This window comes from Typopeltis vanoorti, chromosome 24, assembly GCF_054136105.1.
Source record: "Typopeltis vanoorti isolate ZY-2024b chromosome 24, IOZ_Tvanoo_1.0, whole genome shotgun sequence".
Lineage (NCBI taxonomy): Eukaryota > Metazoa > Arthropoda > Arachnida > Uropygi > Thelyphonidae > Typopeltis > Typopeltis vanoorti.
This window is the reverse complement of record NC_143572.1, coordinates 53,311,071-53,336,630: the sequence shown is the minus strand read 5'-3', so window position 1 is coordinate 53,336,630 and position 25,560 is coordinate 53,311,071. Positions and strand designations below refer to the sequence as shown.

Below are 25,560 nucleotides of genomic sequence, written 5' to 3'. Positions count from 1 at the left end.
ATAACTGAGGTGAATCTGCTGGTCTAATCCATTTCATAAATGCAAGTGGTGTATAATTAATTTAAAGAAACTGGCAGTATTGAGAAATGTATGTCTACAAGCACCTGAGAACTTCTCAAGAAAGCGCTGAGTGTGCTTATGAGTCATTTTTGCAGTCTGAAGAAGTCAAGCTATCATTGGAATTGGTTGTTTCTTGATCTGATGCTTATAAGGTGATTCCAAGTCCTGTCTCCAACCTATACCAATCAGTACTTATGGACAGTGTAAGTGAAGCTACCAGTAAAACAATGAATTCTTATTGAGATAGGAATGCCTGTTAAGGAGTTGTTTGTTTTAAAAATGACTCCAACATTAAAATGAATAATAGACATACCCTTTGAGTATTTCATTGTTATAATCATTTATGAAGAACATTACATTGACCATATAGGTGTTATTTTGTGATGCAAAAGATAATGAATTGATTGTTTTGGAAGTGTGCCATAAAAGATACATAGAGAGTACTGCATTATTCTCTGGAAGGACAAAGCAAACCGATTTCAAATATTCCAATGAACATAAGCAGTAAAAAAAAAAAAAAAGTGTGATCTTGACCACATTCTGAGTCATCAACAGTAAGATCCCATTTAATTTCTTGTTATTGCTTTAAAAGTGAAACCAGTCACTTCAATAACAAAATAAAAAGGGAATGCACATCCTACAAAAGCTACCTTGACCATTTTTGCCTACATCATAGAACACTTGATTAAAAAAATGAAATTTAAAAATATGAAATAAGTTAGACAAGCAAAACAATAGAAACCATAACCACAATAGTTATGGTATTCTTGTATCTTTTTTTATATTTTACTGGGATTTACAAAGTGTAATAATGTCAAGTAAAAGGCAAAGTGATGTGAATCAATGCATGTGCTTGTAGACATGATATGGTCGATCTCGAGATGAAATTGAATATCATTAAGAAGTGCAAAGATAGGCATGCCTACGAGGGTTGTTTGAAAAGTTTGGTAAAAAAATAAGTGAAACACATTTTTTTGAAAAATATCACCTTTATTTCTCAACATAGTCTCCATTGAGGTCTACACATTTGGTCCAGCGAGTTTCAAATTGCGCGAAATAGTCATTGACAGCCTTGATGAAATCCTCATTCGAAGAAAATTTTTTCCCACCCAGACAAATTTTTAAGTTTGGGAACAAGAAGTCACACGGGGCCAAGTCCAATGGATGTGGAACCAATTGGTCTACACAATTTGGTCCAGTGAGTTTCAAATTTTTTCATCCCATCTAAAAAGTAGGATTTGTCAAATTGTGTGAAATAGTCATTGACAGCCTTGATGACATCCTCATTTGAAGAAAATTTTTTTAAGTTTGGGAACAAGAAGTCACACAGGGCTAAGTCTGGTGGATGTAGAACCAATTCGAACCTTAATTTGTGCACCCATTTTGGCCATTTTTTCTTCGGTTCTTCTTTTAAAAGGTCCAACAATAATACATAATATATTCCTGTTATTGTCTTACCCTTTCCAAATAGTCTATCATGATAATTCCATGGGAATCCCAAAAAACAGTGGCCATCATCTTCCCAGCTGACAAAACGGTCTTCGCTTTTTTTCGGTGCCGTTTCACTGAGCATTGTCCACTTTGACTGCTGCTTGGACTCAGTGTTTGGCAATTAAACATTGCCAAACACTGAGTTGAAATGTCTTTTCGCATGCGTTTTTGATCAACAGTCAACAATCGGGGCAATTTGTGTACCCACCTTTTTCCTGTACAATTTTTTGTGCAGGATATTATACATCCATTCAATTAAGATGCCTACAATCTCAGCAATCTTGCACACTTTTACTCAGCGGTCTTCCATAAAGATACCATGGATTTTGTCAATCATTTCCTTCGTAGTGACCTCAGCCAGAGCGCGCTTCATCTTCAATGGGCTTATGACCATGTTTAAACTCATTTATTTAAAAATAAATAGTCTTTAATGCTGGTGAATGATGATGTCCCCATGAACTGCATCTAACTTGGCTTTGATCTGCCCGGCCATTCACTTCTTCAAATAAAAGTGTTTCATCACTGTATGAAACTCGTTTTCCTCCTTTTTTATGAAAAATGTGAACAAGGTCATTTTAAGTGTTTACCAAACAAGAACTACGTGTCAAATGTAGCTAAAATTTTGCCAGGGGTCATGAAAAAGATAATACGTGCCGACATTGGTATGAATGAATGAACTGTGTCACCATCTATTGGAAATTTATTGAACTTTTCAAACAACCCTCGTAATTGCACCACTTTAAACTGGCAGTATTGATTTGAATACAATTGCTAAGGAGGTAGGACTCATTAATGACTGTACTAGCTATGAAATGTTTCCTTGTCACTAAAAATATGGATGCAAAGTGTCCATTGAAATTGAAATAAAACTCAGATAGCATTTAAATACTTTAAAGGAATGTGTGTACTAGATGTGTTATTAGATATTTACTATAATTAGTACATCTATGGAAATACAGAATTTGTTAAAAAAACAATCAAATTTCATCCAAAGTTAGATTGACATTAACTGATCTTCTCCTCTATTCCTGTCAAATGTAACACTGGGCAAAATATAATGGATTTTTTACAAATTCTAATAAATTTAAATATAGAGATCAGTTAACTACATTCACAACATGAATTACAAGTCATGTAGCATATGCATAACTCGTGTATCACTCATAACTGAGTTAAGACAAAGATGCACTATTAGAGTTCAAAGGAAGACTGGATATTTCTTATGTAATTACAGAAGAAATATCCATTTTTGAATTACACAAATAGATATTTCTATAATTCAAAATTAAATAACATATTCAATATTTAAAAAGACTAATAATAATAATATATACAGCTAAGTCGCAATTAATGTGATATTCAGTTTAGTGTGAATTATACAACCATACCAAATTGCATTTAATGTGAACCAAAATTCAGTTAATGTGAGGATAGCACTTGCACACTTGAGGTTACCTAGTTACCATTAAGGTTTTAGATGCTGCTGCTGTAATAATGTTAGTTTTCGTGATTTGTCTTAAACACCATTAATAAAATGGACAAAAGAAAGATTCTTTCAGATAAAAACACTTGAGTGCAAAAAAGAAGAGACTTGTTATTACATTAGGGCAAAAATTTGATATGAATGAAGGACATTATAACAAGTAGGACAAGATGTCAGGATGGATGCCTGAATATGTGGTACAGAATATTTTAAAACATGCAGGGGAAATAAAACAAAAAGATGAATTTCAATCAGCTTTTTGTAGTTTGCAAACATCTATAAGGAATAGAAGTGTTACAATGATAGGACATAATTTAACTGTATGATCGAGGATCGAAAAATCACATTCCCCTTAGCAGAGCACCCATTCAGACAAAAATTTTAAATTTGTTTAAGAGAGTGAAAGAAAAAAAATAATGAAGTAGAAGAAATGTTGAATGCAAGTGTTGATTGGTTTGATCAATTTAAAAATAGTTCAGATGCTATAAGTTTGAATAATGTGACCACTTCATGGGATTTATTATCTGCACTAATTGAGACCTAGCTGGATATATATATATATATATATATATATATATATATGATTGTATCGACTCTCCTGCTTACCATCTTGCCAAGTATCTTTTTAATCTCTGAAATCTCACAAGCTATGCCAGATCTTAGATTAAAAACAGCATTGGACCTCAAGATAAAATTATAGATTTGTGTCTGCTGGATAATGAAATAATGGAGTCATTTGATGTAGTTTCCCTGTTCACCAACATACCACTTCAGGAAACTAATATTTACAAGCTGATTTCCTGAGTACATTGCTAACTGTTTAAATTCATTATTGATACAGGCTATTTTACATGGCAGAATAAGCTATATAAGCAGATTGAAGGAATAGCTATGGGCAGTCCTATTTCACTAGCTTTAGCTATTATTTTATAGACCATCTAGAAAAGCAAATCTTCAGTACCGTTTCCTTCCAAATTGATATCTGGCTTCAATTTGTTGATTAGTCCTACTCAGAAACAGAATTACTACAATTTTTGGATAAAAATTAGTCTTGGACATGAATCCAACAACAGCCTTTCTTTTTTGGATACTTTAATGGTCCAATTTTCTATTTTCAGAAAACCTTCCTTCACTGCCAGGTACATGCATCTCTGTCTTCACATCATAAAATAAATTAAATAAAAATCACTTTGGTGAATAATCGCTATAACAAACCCACCATATAGAAAATTATTGACAGTTATCATCCCTCAGCCAGATACAATCTGATTTGAAACGAATTTCTGTATTAAAGGAACATCTGAAAAAAAATTGCATGAATTATTTTCAAGTACAATAGCATGCTGCCTTCAAACCAGCTTAGAATCTGTCTGCCATCTACTAAGGAAAAATTACCACCGCTCTCCTTGCTAGATGCGTACCAAGTGTGCCTGCTCATGTCAACTGTGCTATTATTCGACAGACTGTTTTTGCTAAGATTAGAATCCAGGATTACCTTTTAGAATCAGAAGTCCGGTCTTGTCAACTTTATCATATCCTTCTCATAATTGATATTCCATTATCTCAGTGTTATCATTACATATTTTAGTGGCAAAATGGCTTTTTTTTTTTTTTGTAATGGTTATAAACAAGACACATTTGAATAGTTAAAATCTCCAAGATTAATTAAAATTCCTTCTTAAAGATCTAATTAGATTAAATACATGCAAGATGTATTTATTCCTATAAATAATTTAATTATTTAAAAATTTCTCTTTATGGATTAAGGTTCTTCTGTGTGCCAATTCAAAGCCTGCTCTGAATGATGTCACTTTCCAAGAACTTGAAGTTCTTGTACGTAAAGTTGCATTACTTAATGAAGATATTCATCAAGCCCTTTTAGAAAATAGGCTAATGATAATGGCCTCTGGGCAGGGCTCTCCTTGTTTAGATCTCAGGTATATATGCTAAAATATATTATTTTCATTTTCTCATGCTTGTAAAGATTTGCTGTATGTCTAAAGATGAGTTGACATCTTGCTGATTAGTCAAAAATGTATAGATCATTTAGAATCCAAACTTGAGTTCATGTATATATATTGAGCCTGATAAATATTTGCAGTATTCATTCTCTAGTCTTTGTGATAAGATGTGTAATAATGTAAACTGCCTGCTGCTATTTATTTTCTTCCATGAAGAAAATAAATAGGTGGCATGCTATACTGGAAATTACCAAGAAAAGCTTAGAAATGGAGGAAAATTTACAACAAAGAAAAGAGGAGGAAGGAATCAAAGATCACAAAGATGATTGGTTTCTTTCAAGTATTTATATGTATTTACCTTAAAGAATAATAGTTTAGCCAATTGATTAAAGCTATTCTGATTTATTATATTCACTTATATTAATCTTCTTATTTGAGTGCCATCTTCTATTGGAGGTCGGCGACCACCTTGGGAAATTTTGAGCGATCCTCAGCCACTCTGAACAGTCCCTCAGAGCTCATGTCAAGATTTTCATCATCTTCCTTGTCCTCTTTCCCTTTTATAATCAATTGAAGTACCTTATATTTTTTATTACGAAGTAGGAAAAACCTTCTTTTTATAGTATCTAAAAGTTCACATGATTTCACCATTTGTTCCAGTACTTCTTGATTGGACGTCTTTGCTGTCCATGGGATTTTTAACATTTGTATGTATAATCACATCTCAAAGGCTTAAAGTTTATTTTTATTGATGTTGTCTTCAAGGTCCATGTTTCTGCACCATATAGCAGTATAGACTATACATAGCATTTAACCATGCATATTCTAAGGTCTAAATTTAAATTGCGATTACACGGTGTTGATTTCATCAGGAGAAAATTTTTTCTTGCTATTTCAATTCTAACTTTTATTTCCATCTGGATTGCATTCTTCATTTAACCAGCACATCCGATATATTTAAACTTTATCACTCTTTCTATTTGTTTCCTGTTTAAAGAAGGTGCTGAGTTAAGAATTGGTTTCTTGCTTATAACCATGAATTTAATTTTGGTGATATTTATTCTTAATCCCATTTTTTCACTCTCTTTGTTCACTAGTACCAGAAGATTTTGAAGATTGTCAGCCAGAAGAGCTGTGTCATCAGCATATTGAATGTTACTGATGATTTCACCATTTACATTAATCCCTTCCTCTCTTCCTTTTAAGATTTTTTGAAATATGGTTTCTGAGTATATGATAAAAAGAAGAGGTGACAGCACACATCCTTGCCTTACTCTTTGTTTGATGTTAATGGAGTCTGTAATAATGTCATCAACTTGAACAGATGCCTTTTGGTTCCAATATAAGTTTTCAATGATCCTAATGTCTTTACCATCTAATCCAATTCTTTTTAATAGTGCAATCATTTTTAGTATGTTGGATTTTGTCAAATGCTTTCTCTCAAAGTCAATGAAAGAAAATGAATACTTCCTTGTTTTGGTCACTACATTTTTGGAATAAGATTTGAGAATAGGAAACAGCCTCTTTCATTCCCAAACCCGTTTTCTAATTCCGAATTGGGTATCACTGATGGCTTCACATTTTCTGTATATTCTTTTTTGAATTATTTTCAGAAACATTTTGAGAACGTGACTCATTAAACTGATCATTCTATAATCATTACAAGTTTTTGCATTTGCTTTTTTATGTAGCATATGAAGGTCGACTGTAACCAGTCTTGATGGATTGTGCCTGTATTGTAGATCTTATTAAATAGCTTTAATAATATAGTAATGTTGTCGCCTTCTAATACTTTACTATTTCTGCTGGTATTCTATCAGGGCCTAAGGCTTTACTATTTTTAGCTGAGTTCAGCACACATTGTACCTATGATCTTAAAAGGTATGGAGCTTTCATCTGTTCATAAGTATTTTCTGGATTTTGTCTGTTATCAGTAAAGAGTTCTACATATTTCAGCCATTCTTATATTTTGTTTTGAAGGATGCATAGTTGTTTTTTCTTAAATATACCTGAGGTCTCTTTTAGCTTTTTGTGTAGATTAAAACTGTCATACTTTTCCTGTAGAATTTCTATTTCTTTACATTTTTTCATTCATCCAGATTTCTTTGATCTTGTCTTTAATAATTTTCTGAAGCTCTTTATATTTTGTTGGACTATGATTTTGATATGATCTGCATTGATCCATGAGAGAAAGAATTTCATCAATTATCCAATCTCTCTGTTTACTGCTCTATCAGGATACAAGGTATTGATACATTTCTCTATGAAGACAGATTTTAATTTGTTCCATTATTCATCAATCATCATGACGTCATCATGAGAATTTTAACATAACACGTCATCATGACGTGTTATGATAAGTGCTATCTCTTGATTCAGATCTTGACTCAGTTTTTTCTTATCTCTGGGTTTTTTAACTTTCCCAGATCACACCTTTTTTTTGTTGATGTTTCTTAAATATAGCTTTCAGTCTAAGTTTTAACTCTGTCACCAATAGATTATGATCAGAAGCAATATCTACACTAGGATAAGTTTTTAACTCTTTATGGAACTTCAAAATCGTTGATTAATTAGCAAGTAATCAATTTGGTTTCTGACTACATTTACATTATTATCCTGTGGTGATTGCCAAGCATATAGCCTTTGGGATGGTAGCTTAAACCATGTGTTTGTGATTATTAGTTCCTCTTCTTGGCAGAATTGAATAAGATAGTCATCTCTCTCATTTTTTGTTCCTAGTCTGTGTTCGCCAACTATATCTCTATTTCTACCTTTCCCAACTTTAGCATTGAAATCACCCATGACGATGTTAATGTCATGCTTCTTTGTGTTTTTCATTAGTTCTTTTAATTGATCATAAAATTCTTTGATCTCGGTATCATTCTTGTGAGCAGTAAGGACATAGACCTGTATAAGATTAATATCTAGTGGTTGACCTTTCAGTTTTAATAGCATCATCCTATCTGCATAGGAGATAAAACTCAACAGTGACTTATTGGAATCTTTGTTTCATATTATTCCAACTCTGTTTTGATGATTGTTTTCACTACTTCCAGAGTGGTACATGACAATGTACCACTTCCAGAATCAGGAAAACAAGCTTTGCCTGATCTTGGCCACCTAACTTCACTCATTCCTAAAAGCCCAATTCCAAGTCTTATCATTTCCTTGATAGCATTTCTTAGCTTACCTGCTTCATACAGGGTTTTGACATTCCAAGTTCCTAGTTTTAGTGGACACACCATTTTGAGCCTGGAGATTCTTCACATCCCTGTCCCATTTAAGGATGCCGGGAACTTGGAGCCATTTGTGTAGATTTGCTCACCATAGTAGTTGGTCTGGAGAGAGAGAATAGAGCAGCAGTTTCTCCATTTGCTTTCTGCTCCACAGTATTACAGACGTATACAATAAACTGTATTGCCATCTGCACTTTTCTAAACACAAGCTTTACCATCATCATGAGACTTCAACCTTGTATCAGTACTGACAAAGCTGCTTCCTTTTGTCAGAGGATTAAATCCTTTAATTTTCCTTGTAACCTCCTAGGTAGGGTCCTAACCAGATACTGACAACTGGAGCCAGCTGGGTTGTTTATAGAGGTCTACTCCTCTGAAGATTCTTCCACACATTTCACCATTGAGATATGAATCCTCTTCTGCTGATTTGTCTGTTGTTCTTCACAGAGAAATAATATAAAGAAAAATAAACATTAATTAATATAAACAAATGTAAAAATCAATTAAAAAATTTTTCATAAGAGATACATTTTTTCTCTGTTTCTTTCTCTCTCACTTGCACACAAATTAAGTTTTAACTTCAGAATAATAATAAAAAAAAAAATTGTTTTAATCCTTTCTTTTAATGTTTCACAGTGATCAGCATTGATCTTGATAAATGGAGACTACTACCTTGTTAAGAATATTATGATTATTATTTCCCAACATTTTGACCTTCATATTAAGGTCATCTGGAGCGCGCACACACAGAGAGAGAGTGAGTCTACATTTCAATTCAAATAGTATGTTGATGTGACACTAATTTGATCAACCATTATTCTACGGACCTGACCTCTAGTAAGGAAAAGAAAACTTACAAAACTGTATCCTATTTTTACATTGTCAGAGAACAGTCATATTATTTTAAATACTTTTAATATAGTAATAATGGTGGCCTGATCATTAAACCCATCAACCAAATTCACAACTTGCTACCTTCTCCAAAAGACACTCTCATCAATAATGCTATCTGGTGTAGAAGTACCATCTTATCAAACCTCACAAATCTGGTCTTGCATGACATGGAATTGAAAACGTTTAACTGCAGAATCCAATGGCAAAACATTAAGCTGCTACATAGATCCATATATAAACATGAATGTTTAATACAAAAAAAAATTATTTACTGTGGCATACAGGTTATTCTATAGTTGAAAAGTAATAGTTCAGTTACTAAGTGATCACACTGCCAGCATGTATCATCCAGGTGGAAACGTTGCAGTTACTGTTGTTAACACAGGCATGTGAGAATTGAGGTAGATGAACTGGAGGTGCTCAACATGTTGAAAAATCAACATAAATACAGCAGTGGAACTAGATGGTATGTCAGCTCACATGCTACAAGAATGTGCAAGAGAATTTGCAGTGCATCTTACAGTTATTTAATCTAAGTCTCAGTACTGGCAATGTTTCAAGGGAGTAGAAAGAGGGTAAGATAGTTCCATTACCTAAAGCTGGCTCTAAGACAGAAGTAGCAAATTGTAGACCAGTTAATATCTCTGGAGTGATCATTAAAGTATTGGAAAAGTTGGTTAAAGGTAAAAAATTTGAGGAGAGTGGATTGGAATAAGGTACTCTATAAGGGGAAGCATAACACTGTAAAAGGTAGGTCCTGCCTTAATATTTATTCACATTTTATAATAAAGTGACAGTGGAACCGGATAAAGAAAATGGCCATGCCATGATCCTTCTGGACTTTGCAAAAGAATTTGACAGGATACCACATGAAAAAACTACATAAGTTGGAGCAAATGCAGTGGAATCAGGGCAAATAAGGGGCACTAGTGAAGTGCTCCAGGGCTCTGTGTTAGGACCACTACTCTTTAATTTGTATATTAATGATAGGAGAAGATTTGAGGGAGGAGATATTCAGTTAATAGATATCCTGCAGGATTTAAATAAATTGACACTGTGGGCAAAGGTTGTCAATTTAATACTGCAAAATGTAGGATAATGCACTTAAAGATGAAAAGATTACATACTTTGTATCATATTGATGGTACTGGATTACATGAAATTGATGAGGTTAGGGATCTGGGGGTGATGGTGGATAGAGATTTTGCCACATTGATAACATATTGCAATGTGGCAAAATAGCTCAGAGGATTATTTAGATATTTAAGAACACATTGACAAGCAAAGATACAGAGGTTATTATTCCTCTTTATAAGGTTATGATTTAGCCACATCTTGACTACTGTGTACAGATTTGGCCACCTGGGTTTCTTGGAGATCAGGAAGTGGTGGAGAGGATTCAGATGAGTGACCAAGCTGGTAATCAACCAAACTCTGGTTGAAAGCAAAGGAGAAGTGGTACATGATAGAAACTTATCAGTTACTAAAGGGGATTCCATAAGATTGACAAAAAAAATTTTTTTCAGTACATGAATAGTAGGGTGAGAACAAGAGGTCACCCCTGGTTGTTGGTATATCACCCATGTGATACAAGAGTGTGGTTAGCAAGGTTGTTTTTTGCTAGAAAAGTGGTGAAGGAGTGAAATAGATTGCTAGAGATAGTTGAGTGCCCTGACAGAATATGTTTAAAGAGAGGTATGATCAGTATTGTGTGAATTAGTGTGGGTCTCCTGCTATGACTCTTTTGACTCAATGGAGATACCCATATAAATAATAATAATATTTTTGTCTTCTAAGGTACTTCTTACTGTATCATTCCACTTAGACCTTGGTCTTCCTGTAGGCAAAAAAAAAAAAAACTTGGTTTGCTAATCTTTCATCTCCCATTCTGTTTAAGTGATCATACTACCTGAAGTAACTCTGTTATTCTCACACTCCTAAATGCTAATAATATCAAGTTGCTTCCTAATATTCTCATTTTTAATATGATTCTCCAGTTGATGCATCTGTTTATTTCTAATCCAGTTTTTATATACATAAGTTAAAAAAACTGGTTTTAACAATGTCTTATATATAGACAGTTTAGTGTTTTGACTAATTTCTCTCTTATTCCATATAAATGTATTCATTGGACTTTCTACCATACCAGCTTTTCTAATCTTGTTGTCTATTTTCATATTTAATTTTCCATCTTTACTAAAAAAAAATTGTGCCTAAATAGCTAAAATGTTTTACTTGTTCTATAGGTTTTCCATTCAGAATGCTTTTAGTGTTTCTGCCTATTTTCATATTGTCTTTTTATTCCTGATTTTCATATTACAGCAGCTATTCAGTTAGGGAATACTGCAGACTTGTATTGGATTTATTTAAAAGTATAGCATCATCTGCATAAAGTAAAGAGCTGAGATTAACATTACCAATTTTAATGTCAGGTTTAATGCCACTTTCCTTTGTTAATGTGATTCATATAGTTAATGAATAACAGTGGAGATAATGTGGATCCTTATCTTAATTTTATATTAAATCATCTTCCTATGCCTCCTTCAATTCTGACTGCTGACTTACAACTCAGATATATATTAGGTATTGCTTGATATAATGCTTCATTTACAGAACCGGCACTAGGGTCTTTGGCGCCCGCATGCAATTTCTATCTAAGTGCCCCTGTAACGATCTGGGTGTGTGTAGTTCTTTTACGATAATAAAAATTTAATTATTTGAAATTTCTTAAATAAATTTTGATAGAACAGCCACACGTTGGTTCGCTAAATGTAACGAACCGGGGGTGTTGACTAGGCAGGATAATCATTAAAAACCCGAATATTCAAAAAATTCCTAAAAGTTAAAGCAAATTTTGACAAAGCCATTTCACTTTAATCGTTGAATATAATGAAACAGGGATTATAGCCTTCTCACCGACCCGGATTGCTAACAAAATTAAAATGAATTTTAATTAAATTTAAAATTTATTTGAACTAAAGTTTAAAAAATTCTTGCATTTTACAAGTTGTAAATTCTTAATAACTTGTAAAAATTTTTTAATAATTTTTATATTGCTTGCACCAAAATAAGGAATAGATTGGCCATTAGATAAGAAGCCCTGGTCAGTTCTCTGCATAATTCATGGGCCTAGTCATACCTCCCTTAAGCTAAACAGTTTTGCAGTCTTTCAAAGGAGTGGAAAGGAGTTCTACTCCTTGGCCCAATCTAAAACATGTTAAAAAGATATGTCAAAGCTAACTTCTTGCAACATTTCCTCAAAACATCCAGTGATATATCAAGCCCTACAGTCTTATTAACATCAAGTTTACTTAATTTCTTATATGCATCCTCCTCCCTTCCCACTACATTCATTTGACCTTGTGTATTGCTGTAACTTTTGCTATGGCACAGTATGATGACCTTTGATGTTCTTGCACCAATAAACCAACCAATCAAACCACTACACTCAAATTCTGCATGATGGTACCTTCACCAAGATGAAATACTTTTATGAATTGCTCACTTAATATCTTGATTATATTCTCTTCAGTGGTTATCATTCTACCATTTTCAATAAATAGTAACATCCTTCCATAATCATTCTTTCTTCTTCTGGCCACTTATTGAAAGAATGTCTTGTGAATTGTTTTGGCTTTATTAGCTAACTACTGATACTGTACTTTTGCTACCCTTACCAAGTGAGTCGTCATCTCATCTGTTCCTTATACTCCTCGTGCATATCATTACTGTCACTCGTGCTCCTCCGTAACGCCTTCTTAATCTTCTTCCACACTGCTTGCTTCCCCTCTTTATTCATTGATTCATACACTACCTTATTTAACCTCCTAACCTTTGGAACACATTCAGATATTTCCTCTGCTAGATGGTTTTTGAGTAAGGCTGAAGCAGTATTGATCTCCTTTTCATCTAATTCCACATATCCCTTTCTCATAGAAGTCCTCATATAACATAACACTCAGGTGATCATTCATGATCACTTCCCAACTGGAAGAAGATTTGACACATTTATAATAGCATCCTCTGGTGAGAGATCAAATCAAAGAATGTTGATCCTCATGTGCCCTCTGTTACATACTGCTCAAGGTAGTTAAAAACTCAAATTCATTCTCTTTGCCCCTTCTCCAGATGCCATCTCTTCATCCTAATTTATACACTGCTTGGAGAAAAGTCAACGGACATCATAGTGTGAGGAACAAACAGCCATAGCGCCCACCCTAATAAGATGTAGGACCTCCTTTCACTGTGATGACTGCAGCAATCCTATAGGGCATACTTTCCACAAGCATGCGATCAATGGTATTTGGGACCATTCTTCCTGTAGGCATGTAATGAGATCCTCGACTTTTGTGGAGGCGGACATCCTTTAACCTCATATGACATGCCAGTTCATCCCACAGATGTTCAGTAGGGTTGAGATCAGAGCTCTGTGGAGGCCAGTCAAGTGTGGTAGCATTCATGTCCACAAACCATGCAGCTACAGCAGCAGCCTTATAACACAGTGCATTGTCTTGCTGAAAGAGATAGTGGTAGTTCGGTAGAAACTGCATAAAGTAGGAAACATTTGTCTTGTCTGGAATGTTCAGATATCTCTCAGGGTTCACTGTTCGTGGCACCATGAACAGAGTTCCAAGGGCTAACCAGGAAAAACAGGACCACCATCACACCGACCTCTGAATTTCATAGTTGGGGTTATGCACTCTGGTAAGAGATGTTCACTGGGCATCCACTACACCTGCACCCATCCATCTGCTGCTTGGTAGAGGTTGTAGTATGATTCACCACTTCATAACACACTTCCACTGTACACATTCTTTGCACCACTGAAGACAATGCTGCATGTTGGTTTAGGTAATGTGGGCCTTGCATATTGCAGTCCTACTGTGGAAACCCACGTTGTGAGCCTTGGTTCTGAATGCTTTTGTGCAGATTTGTGTTCCAATCAGTGCTTGAACTCTGCATGCAAAGTATCAGCCAATGAATGGCGGTTTTTACATATTATCCTTCATAGCATCCTACAGTCACGTTCAGCGAATGTGATGGGTCATCCGCTACAGCTAACACTTTCAGTTGACTCCCTGTGCTTCCAACTCAGTATGGTATCATTGATTGTTGACCTGGGATGGTCCAATTTTACAATTTGCCAAACAGATAGGCCTGCAACATGGCATCCTATCACAACACCTCTTTCAAACTCCATCAGTTCCCTTGCAGCCATTTTACCCAGACACAGTTGCACCGACTTGGGAACATATTCCTTCAGTTTATACTGGCTACAAACACGACTCATTACATGGCACAATTTACCTTGCCCATGGGGAGCGTGTCCATCATCTTCTTTCTAAGAAGTATTACCATAATTAAAATAATGATCATTCTTTTCTTATTTGCCAAACTAATTGGCCTATACAACATTGCCTTTTGCATTAACTGGTCTATAGCAAAACCCAACTAAATATTTTATCCTATCCAGCTCCACCTCGCACCATGCTGCCTCAAAACCATTGTCGCTATTTGCTTCTTGCATCACCACCTTAGTTGGGCATAGCTCCTATGCTATCATCAGAATCAAATCTCCCTTTCTGCCTTCACAAAAACATATTCCTCATTCCTGTCAGGATATCATTCTCATTCAACCATGTCTCTCTTATTCTGACAATTTTTGAGCTTTGAGCAAATGGAGTTGATCAATGCAACAGTTTCATTACCCTTACTCAGATACTTCTGGCATTTATAAACAAGCATACTCACTTCTTGTTCTATAATGGTCATACACCAACTCCACTTCTTGGATGTTGACTTCATATCAGTTGCCCATAATGCAAAGCACACTTCCTTTCTGATATATATTACTATTCATTATAGGAAAGGGTTACTACTCAGATCGAGTTCTTTATTGAAGTCTTATCATTTGGAATATAGCAAAATAGTATACTACCATCTTTTTAAGTTACTCTGGATTAGTGGTAGAAAGTTGTTTTTTTTCTTTTTTGCTTAGTAATCAAGTAAAAATGAAGATTTTTACTTGATTACTAAGTAAAATTTTGGTTTACTTGATTACTAAGTAATAGAAGATATTGGGCAAGAAATTATATAATTGGGTATAGAATTTAAAAAAAAAAAGCATGTAATTTGTCTGTTATAATTTACTTGATTACCAAGCAAAAACACTTCATGGAATTATTCTTATCCCATATAAATTTATTCATGTGGCTTCACCATATCGGGTTTGCTTATTGAGGGATTTATTTCCATAATTAATTTGCCATCATCACTAAAACTTGTAGAAAGTTTTTTCAGCATACAAATCAGTGCCCATATGAAATTTAACTTATGAATCTGAAAGCTAGATTGGAAATAAAATAGTTGATCAAAGACTAGTTCTTAGAGAAGGGAAGAGATCATCAGTGGCAGAATCATATGAACCTTAAACTTAAATAAGTTCATGTCGCCGAATTGAAGCCTTTGGCTCTTCATTATTATTAATAATTTAATAGGACACCTCTTGGCAATTCTCATAGAAGGGATGTAAGTTCTGTTCGCTACAAACTTGGTATTAACTAGGTCTACCTACTCACTGATGAGACCTCAAAAAAGGTCGAAACTGGTCTGGGTAGTGACCTTCTCTCATAATGTTGAACAAAATACAGCTCCTAGGAGTTAAGTTCACATTATGGGTAAATATCAAGAATAGTGATCGGAGCTTGCTCCACCCTTTACATTTTGTCTCAACTTGCACTACCTTCAAGGGTCAGGTGCTGCACTATCCAGGTATTTGCTTATGCTTGGAATTGCCAAACTTTATATAGTTTCTATATTCGGCTAAGAAACAATATGGGATATAATATCCCTTAACTTAAATAAGTTCATGTCGCCGAATTGAAGACTTTGGCTCTTCATTATTATTAATAATCATATGAAGGTATTAGAAAGGAACTTGACATCATTAGCATTCTCTGTGAGCAGAGCTAATCTAAGATGGTATAATTGTTTACAGAATGGGAGAGGAAACATTAGCAAAATAAGTATTCTTTTCCAGCCAGAGTTACAGGAAAAAGACCCAAAAGAAAAACCAAGATCTAGGTGTATTAATTCAGATAGTAATGTTTAAGACCAAAATGTGAGATATGTAAAATCCTAAGTATTGAAGATGTGAAGAATAAAAGCTTATGGAAGAAAATTATTGATATGACATCAGGAAATGGTCTTCATTTTTCTTCATAAAAAAAGTACCAGTATTTTAACAGGTGTATTTTCAGTCCATAACATTTAAAAACCATGCCATCTAATCAAGCCTCCATAGCTCAGTTGATTTTGATGATGTGCTTTAGTTGGAAAATGCTGGGTTTGAATCACTTATAAGATGCAACCTTTATTAGGGCTATTCAACTGAAGGTGAGTTAGCTAGTGTAGAGGTATCAAGGTTTCTCATCCTACAAAACAGGCAAACCGGCCTGAAAAATATATGCAAACCCTGGCAGTCTAATATGCTATACAAATAAGATTAAATGCCGTATCAGAACATTAAGCATGTCATGTTTGGCCATGACAGGTTGAGCCTAACATGCAAGGGAAAATAGGAACATTTAAAAACACTGAAATTGAATTAATAGTAAGGGTTCCATTATATAGTTTCAATAACAGACATTTAATCAACTGCGTGAAATAACATAACTAGTGTCAACAGAAAGCCACTTTCTAATGAGCAGTGGAAAGTGCTTTGTAAGATAATTTTTTTTACTCTGTCTATATTTTATTTTTATATTTAAGGATTTGTAGATGTGTTTTCTTTATATGAAAAAAATGGTTTTAAGATTTATATACTACAGGCATATTTATGAAATTCAATACTTGTTTTTTTTCTTTTCCTCTGACAAGTCGACTGAATTTAGAAGTGGCTGAAGCAATGCAAAACTGTGCAACAGACCTAATAGTTTTGGAAGGCATGGGACGTGCAGTTCATACAAACCTTAATGCTGCCTTCTGCTGTGAGGCCATTAAAGCAGCAGTTTTAAAAAACCAGTGGCTATCCAACCGACTAGGAGGAACAATGTTTTCTGTGATATTCAAATATGAAAAGGCTTCTTAATGATTTCCTTCATACTTATTCTGCCATATATGACTAGTGGCTATTTGATTGGACTGTTTAATTAGCCACCTGAAACCGTCCACAAGAATTCCTGAAACAAAAGGATAAAAGAAAGTGATAGTTATCGGGTCTGTGATTTGTGAATGAAATAATATTTTGACTTTTATGCTTCATTTGATGAACATCTTTTGCAAGAAATTTCTTGTTAGTACTTTAAAATTCTATTAAATATAATTATCTTAATGAATTAATATTAAATGGCTTCCTTCAGTAATCTCGACTGTATATAACAATATAGTAATGATGAATTAGTTTAAGTAGTTTTTCTTTTTAAAAAATGAACTTAACATTTGTCATAATAGTGATTTTTCATAGGATAATTTATTTCAGCATTTAATAACTGTAGATCAGAAAGGAAGACATATGATTAATTCTGTGTTTACTTAAATTCATTAAAAGAGAACTCGAGGGAAAAAATTTCTTTCCATGTGACTAAATTTATCTGTTAAATTTCCACAGTGGTTTATACAATTTTAGGTAGATGGCTTGGATTACAAGAGTACCTTTAAATATAGATTCTACAAGATGTACAGAGACCTAATTACTAAGTTGACTTATGGTACAGATGTAAGGAGGTGATTTGACAGTCCCTCCTGTGTATTCAGCTGATATCTTTAATGGTTATTCATAATAATATTTTTAAGAGAAGTAATGCAAGGGGAGCAATGCAAGTAGGATCATTTAGTAAAAGGAATAATTGTGTTGTATAAAAATAATCCTTAGAAATACATCAAATAAAAATGGCATTTTGCTCATGACACTAAAAAAATTTTAGATATCTAGCCATAATAAAGAACAGATGCCATTGGTCACAATTAGACTACTGAACCTGCAGGATGTTGATAGTTAATTTAATTTTTTTTTTTTAATTTAAATAAATAAGATATTTACCTACTTTTTGAATGAATTTTGAACTTATCAGTAGGCTTCAGTTTAGGTCAGATGAAAAAAAGACTGCTACTATGAAGCTCTGTATTATTGTTCACAATCATAAATAATCAGGGAAATTGGGGAAACAATACAAGTTTACATCTGAAAAAAAAAAGTTCTGGAATAGCTACTTTCGTGCAGTAGAGAAAAGTTTGATTTGAATATGTAATCTCAAAAATGAGCAATAAGAAATTAATTTAGTTACATCCCTTAAAATCTCTTGGGATTTCATAATAAGGGAGAAAAAAAAAAACGGATGCCAAATTGGATTCAGTTTATGCTTCTGTTTTACTGCTGTTAATTCTATGTTAAGTTTAAAGGTTTAAGTTCATGTTATATAATTTTTTAATTGGTTATAGAATATACTCCAAGTATGAGTTTTATATTAGTATAGTTTGATGTTTAAAGCATATACAGTATAATAATGATACTGTGTTTTGAAAATGCAAGTTTATAAGTCAAGTTATCAGATAATAAATCTTCACTAAATAAAAAAAAAAGGGGGGGAAATAATCATTTTGTGTGTATTGGTAACATTTGTGAATCCTAGCAATCATTATATATAATTTATGGAATTTATGCATTATAGTCTGAAGCATATGTAGAAATTTGTCTTATTCTGCTGTGTGATGATTTGCAAAACTTGGATATACCTATTTAGTTTTATAAGCAAATTAAGTTATTCAAAACTTCTCCCTTTAATTACATCTCATTCTGCCAAGGTGCTAGGAATAGTTTTAAATGTTTATATTACTAACCATTTATCTCAGGAGAAAAATCATGTTGAATTTTCATTTTATTTTCATTTTCACAAAATATTTTTTAATTGTACAGTTTATCAATCTGTTATGTCTCTCTCTCTCAAAACCAATCTGTTATGCAGCCTTCTAACTTAATGTTAAAGAGCATATTCTTTTCTAGTAAATAAAAAAAAAAGGGGGGGGGGAACATATATATCACCAAATCTGTACATCTAGAGTTTTGGTAAGTTGGCACATCAAATCTTTGTAATTTCTGATGTTGCAATGTACTTTAAATAAAAAAAAACTAAAAATCTCTATTGAAAATTTAACAGATTGTGTAGGTTTGCTGCATTAAATAAACTTATATGTGAACTGTTGCACAGTTTTGAGTCATCATTCACTTGCACAATAAATTAGATTGAGATGCATTAAATCAATCAATTTTTGCTTGATTTTGATCTAGATTATACTATTGAAGAGACATTAAATGGTATGGCAACACATTCATGTGCTGGCATGAGCCACATTTCAGTCACTCAGAAAAGTTAATATGTAACTCACATGTTTTTTGTGTTTTTTTTTGTCTTAAACAAACCGAATGCTTAAATCTCGTTTTCTGTATACTAATATTGCATGTGTAGAAAGTAGTTTCATTGTTCCTCTTGCTGCAGACAAGCTATACAGTAAATGTCAGTTTGGCACCAGTGTGTGTGTGTGTGTGTGTGTATATATATATATATATATATATATTTGGTATACTCAGTTGTGATGGTGTTTATGTGAATTCCACCTAAAACGTATTTACAGGCAAACCAGCCAAGAGAACACATGCATTTACAGACAAAAAATACTATTGGTGATAGCTGGTAGATAGTGTCAATGTGTGCAGTTGGAGGATTTAGTGAAGAGAGTGAGTTGTGTGTGTGTGCTGGAGAAGAGTGCTCTCCCATGATGAGTCCTTGGAGATGTCATGTAATCATCATCATCATCATGCGTATCAAGGATATAGGCCTAGCATGGCCTGTTCAGGCCTTAGAAGTCATCGTTTAAGAGGACGTCCTGGTTTTCTTTTTCCTAATAGCTTGTTTTGGTAATCTTTCTGTTTTCATTCTTTGAATGTGTTCCATCCGTTTATGTTTATATTTTTTAATTTTTTCTCTTACTGGTTCTTGGTTTAATTCTTTCATAATTTCTTCATTTCTTTTGTGATCAAATAGGCTATACTTTGCAGTTTTTCTCATAAACTTCATTTCTGCTGTTGTTAATCTTTGTTTGTCTTTTTTGTTTTATTGTCCAGATTTCGCTTCCATACATTAAGACTGGTAGGGCTAATGTATTGTATACTTTTAGTCTGTTTTGTTTTTGAACTAGGTTTGGTTTAAATATAGAGTTAATTACACCTGTTATTTTTAAATATTTTGCAATTTTTATGTTTATATCTTTTTCATTTTCATATGTGATCATACATCCTAGGTAGTTAAATGAATTCACCTTCACCTGTTCTAAGATCTTGTTATCTATTACTATTTTAGTTCTTGCTGGATCTTTCCTTTAAAGGCCATAGTTTTTGATTTTTCTGTTGATATTATCATACCATAATCGTTGGATATCTCATTTAGATTTAAAATAGCTTTCTGTAAGTTATCTTCAGAATTTGTAATTATTATTAGGTTATCGGCAAAGAGGAGAGTGTTTAAGTTTACTGTAGGGAGAAAGTTTAATTCCTTGATGTAAATTTTTATTTCATTTTATTATTATTTCATTTAAGTAGATATTAAAAAGAGTTACTGAGAGGGGACATCCCTGTCAGATCCCTTGGTTTATCTCTCTCGTATATGATAGCTCGTGATTTAATCTTATTTGTATTTGATTATTTTTATATATACTCGTGATGGCTTTTAGGATATTATTTGGTATTTGTCTTTCTTTTAATATGTTAAATAATATGTTTCTTTTAACTTTGTCAAATGCTTTTTCAAAGTCAATAAATGCAATATGGGTTTCTAAATTGTATTCTCTTCTTTTCTCATTTATTAATTTTAGGCAAAAGGCCAGGGTCTATACATGATCATCCTTTTCTAAATCCATTCTGTATTTCTAAAATAAAGTTTTTGTAATATTTCATTAGTTTGCTATTTAAGATTCTGCTATATAACAGGAATTTAGTATATTGATACCTGTATAGTTTTTAGGGTCATCTCTATTACCTTTTTAAAGATAGGAATCACAATTGCTTTTTTCCATTCTATTGGGGGGATACCAGTTGAATAAATTTTATTTAAAAATAATAAGAGTCTTTCTTTGAATCTCGTTCCTGCATATTTATATAGTTCTGAACCTAGTTTATCTTCTCCAGGTGATTTTCCATTTCTTGTTTCTTTCAGGCTGATTTCTAATTCTTCTTTAGTTATTTCCTTTTCATTTTTGTGAATTGTTTGCTAGTTGTCTTTTTTTAAATATTTGTCTGTCCACAACTCTGTGTAGTAATTTAGAAATTCTTCTAATTTCAATCCAGTGTTTAATTTTATGTTTTCTTTGGTATATGCATTTAAGTGTTTCAAAATTTTATATACATTGGGTCTTATTTTATATAAATCATGTTCTAAATTAGAAACAAATTTGTTCCATGATTCTCTGTCTTTTTCTGACTTCTCTTTTAGCTATGGCTCTTATTCTTTTATATTCTATTTCATCTTCTAATCTTTTACTGCTTAACCATTTGTGATAGGCTCCTTTTTGATTATTTCTTTGATTGTATCATCCCAGATCTTCAGTATTTTCCTTTTATTGAATTTTTTGGTCTTTCCTAAGCTTTCATTTGCTGCTGCATTTAGTGTTGTTTTTATATTAAGCCATTCTATTTCTATTTCTTCATTTTGTTTTATTTTATCTAGATATTGGTTAATTCTTTATTCATATAGCCATTGTACATTTGTGTCATTCAATAGTCTAGTTTTTTAAACAAATGTTTCAATTTTTCTTTCTGTTCTTGTTACTTGTAGCCATTTAGGTGGTAATCTTAATTTTATTTTAACAAGAAAGTGGCCACTGCTTATTTCATATCCTCTGTGAACTCTAACATCTAATGAAAATTTTGATTGTAATAATAGTAATAACATTTAGTAGTATAAATGAGATCAGTAATTCTTAACCTGGGGGGCGATGCGAATGCTGAAAGGGGCAGTAAGCGTTATAACACTACTAATATAATGAAAGCAAAATATTCCATATTTAATCTACCGTTCCTATTTATATTGTTTTTTTTTGACAACACTGTTCAGAATATTGTATGTCTGCCAATACTGTTCAAATTTATTCGCTACTTATTTTTTTGGAATTTTTATGTTGAAAGTTAATTAGACCAAATTTTTGGTCTGAATTTTTCTACATTGAAAATAATTAATTTGGGATATTTTTAGCAGAATTCCCTACTTTTATGAGCTTTATCTGCTACTTTTCTTAATGCCTATCTGACAACCCTCGATTGCAGCTTACATCTAGCCTGTGGTGCACTTCGTTGATACTGTAGCCCATTAAAATGAGTGAAAAAGGAAAGTGTCATCAATTTAAGTGGATATTTAAAATATGAAGTTATTCCATCTGTAAATAATGAGCAGTTACCAACGTGCTTAATATGTAAAAAAACTTTCTCAAACAAAGTAATTCCTGAAGCCTTCAGGAATGATTGAGAATTTAAGAACAAAGCATCCCAATAAAGCAAAAAAGGATGTATAGTACTTCCGTGAATTAAAGACTAAATTTAAAAATCATCATGGACTTAAAAGGGTTGGTTACAGTACAAAGTAACCAAGTGCCTTACAAACTTTCAAAATTAATTGGCAAATGTGGAAAGCCACATACCATTGGTGAAACTCATCTTACTGGCTATAAATGAAGTTTTAGATACGATGATTGGCCCAGGTAAAAGTAATATGACATCGTCAATTCCTCTCAGCAATAGTTCAGTATCAACAAATTGACGAAATGGCAAAGGATATTGAAAAAAAAAAACTTTGTGGTGGTTTAAAAACCATAAAATTTTCTTCACAACTCGATGAGACAACTTTACCTGACAACATTAATAAATTTAGTTTAATCCTTTATCCAAGTGTGTGCAAACAAAGTTTGCGCCTGAAAGTATCTTCAGGACTGGGGTAAAGTGGTACAACACTGGGCGACTCCTTGCAAAGGTGGAGCAAGCTACCAAAAACTACCAACACAGGTAAAAAAAATTTTACCTGACAACGAAGTTTTGTTAATGGCCTACGTGCATTATATAAATACTAATGAAGAAATTATTGAAGAGTTTCTATTTGCCGAACAACTGAAAATTGACACAAACAGTTCTACAATTTTTTAGGTTATTAAAGACTTTATTAATGCTAAAAACATTCCTCTCACAAATATTGAGTGTGCAACTGATGGAGCACCAGCTATGATTGGTCGTCACCATGGATTTACAGCACATTTCAAAGAAGCACATTCTAAATATCTTTACAATTCACTGCATTCTTCATAGTCAGCACTTCATTGCAAAATATCTTAGTGGTAGACTAAAACATAAGACTTTGGATGATATTATTAAAGCTGTGAATAAAATAAAAGCCTAGTCATTGAATACCTGTATTTTTTGGGAACATTGAAAATGAAGAAGAATTTGAGCATCTTTTGCTTCACTGAAGTTAGATTGCTCTCAAATGGAAACTGTCTGCAACGCTTTAATGATCCCTACGATACTGTTCTGGAATTTCTTAATTCACATGATGAGAACATATGTAATGTTCTAAAAAAGGAAAAGGTTGATGATATCACATATCTTATTAAAGCAAAGGGAATTATAAATGCTTTTATCAGCAAATTAACATTCTACAAGCAGAGTATTATAAGACGAGATTTTCTGCAGATAATAGACTGATCTAATGTTAGATACAGATTTGGATTGTTATTGTTTCCATGTTCTGACACTGAAAGAACACTTGATGATCAGATTCAAAGACTTTGATGAGCTTAAAATGTCCAATTGGATCATAAATCCATTTCTTTCTGATGCCACTTCTGTTCATCCAAATTTGTGTGAAGAATTTATTAACTTAAAAAATGATTTTGAAGATTAAGTATAATTTCAGCAGCATGGGTATGAAAGATTCTGGCCAAACATGCAATGCAAGAAATAAAATTACTGCTCCTTGCATTTCCTTCTTCATACTTGGTCGAGAAAGGATTCAGCGTCATGTTGCAATTGTTAGTTAAGCAGCGAAATAGATGGCAAATAAATGAAAGAGGAGACTTGAGACTACGTTTGTCAAACAGTGAACCTGATATTCAAAAATTATCAGGAAAAATCTCATCAGACTCAAGGTAGCCATTAATGATTGGCTTATTAAATACAGTAAGTTTACATCTTTTTTGAATAAAAATTAATTTGTATCAGTCATTAATTTTTAATTAACTATCAGTTCAAATATGTTCAAAATTTAGGTTTGCCCATTGAGTTATTGGCAAATAACTTATTGAGTTATTAGCCTAGTATAAAATTGAGCAGGGGGCACCAGACTATACAAATAGTTGAAAGGGGATGCCAGGCAGAAAAAGGTTAAGAACGACTGAATTAGATAATCCAGAAATCCTATTCATCCAAGTAGAATATACGTGTTGTGCTGAAGGTGGTCTTAAATTGACCTGCATAAAGAAATTCAGCTTTACTTATTGGGTTCTGAGAATGCTTAATTGCTGATGTTGAGTCCAGAAATTCTCTCAGCCTTATAAGTGATTTGTATGTAGTGCTCTTTTCTGCTATTTAATTAGATGTAGTGAGGGTAATAAAGATGGCAGCACTTGCTGTCGTAATTGGCAGAGTGTTTAACTCCCCAACAAGACTGCAGGTTCGGATCTTGGTGTGGGCATGGAAATTTGTGATTGTCCTTAGATAATGTGAATTTCAATTCCTGGTGTGAGACTACCACTAACTCACTTATTTGGAGGCCTGAAACAGTTTGAAAAAATTCTGCATTTGGTATATTGTGCCTTCCTTATCACTCCAAAAGAACAGATATCCTTCTCTCATCTGAGTGTTTCCATAATCCCTTTTCTTATCCCCTATGTTATTATGGACAGACTGGTCATTCCACACAAATTTGTCTTGGAAAGCATCAAGGATATATTTCACTTAGAGTCCATAAATCTGGACTCTTTAAAGCAAGCCACGCCTATTTACAAAACATAATTCAGTGGAATAATACGAAAGTCCTCCGACAAAAGTTATTTTATTCTGGAAAGATTGTATACAAATAAAGCTGTAAAACACATGTTCACAATCCTAACCTCAACAAAATCGATCGCATTAAACTTTCTCATATAAATTAAAGATACCAAGAAATTACATACTTGATTTAATCCTTTATCCAAGTGTAAGCAAAGTTTGTGCCTGAAGTATTTTCTGGACTGGGGCAACTCGTGGTAAAGGTGGTATGACTTCACATCACTTGCCTTAGTATGCCATAATGCAAAGCACATCTCCTTACACAGAGTCGGCACTAGGGTCTTTGTCGCCCGCATGCAATGTCTATCTAAGCGCCCCTGAAACGATCCGGGCGTGTGTGGTTCTTTTACGATA

At 33.2% G+C, this 25,560-nt stretch overlaps 1 protein-coding gene across 2 annotated transcripts in view; it reads left to right on the top strand.

Moving 5' to 3' along the window:
* LOC150093205 (4'-phosphopantetheine phosphatase) overlaps positions 1-19,324 on the top strand; it is a 195,268-nt gene extending 175,944 nt beyond the window's left edge. For both annotated transcript variants that reach the window (XM_090413342.1, XM_090413343.1), the window contains 2 exons: positions 4,802-4,971; positions 17,004-19,324. In XM_090413342.1, coding sequence (XP_090269468.1) covers positions 4,802-4,971; positions 17,004-17,214 — 381 coding nt within the window. In that variant the 3' untranslated portion in view covers positions 17,215-19,324. The remainder of the gene's footprint in view (positions 1-4,801; positions 4,972-17,003) is intronic.
* Positions 19,325-25,560: the final 6,236 nt, after the last annotated feature.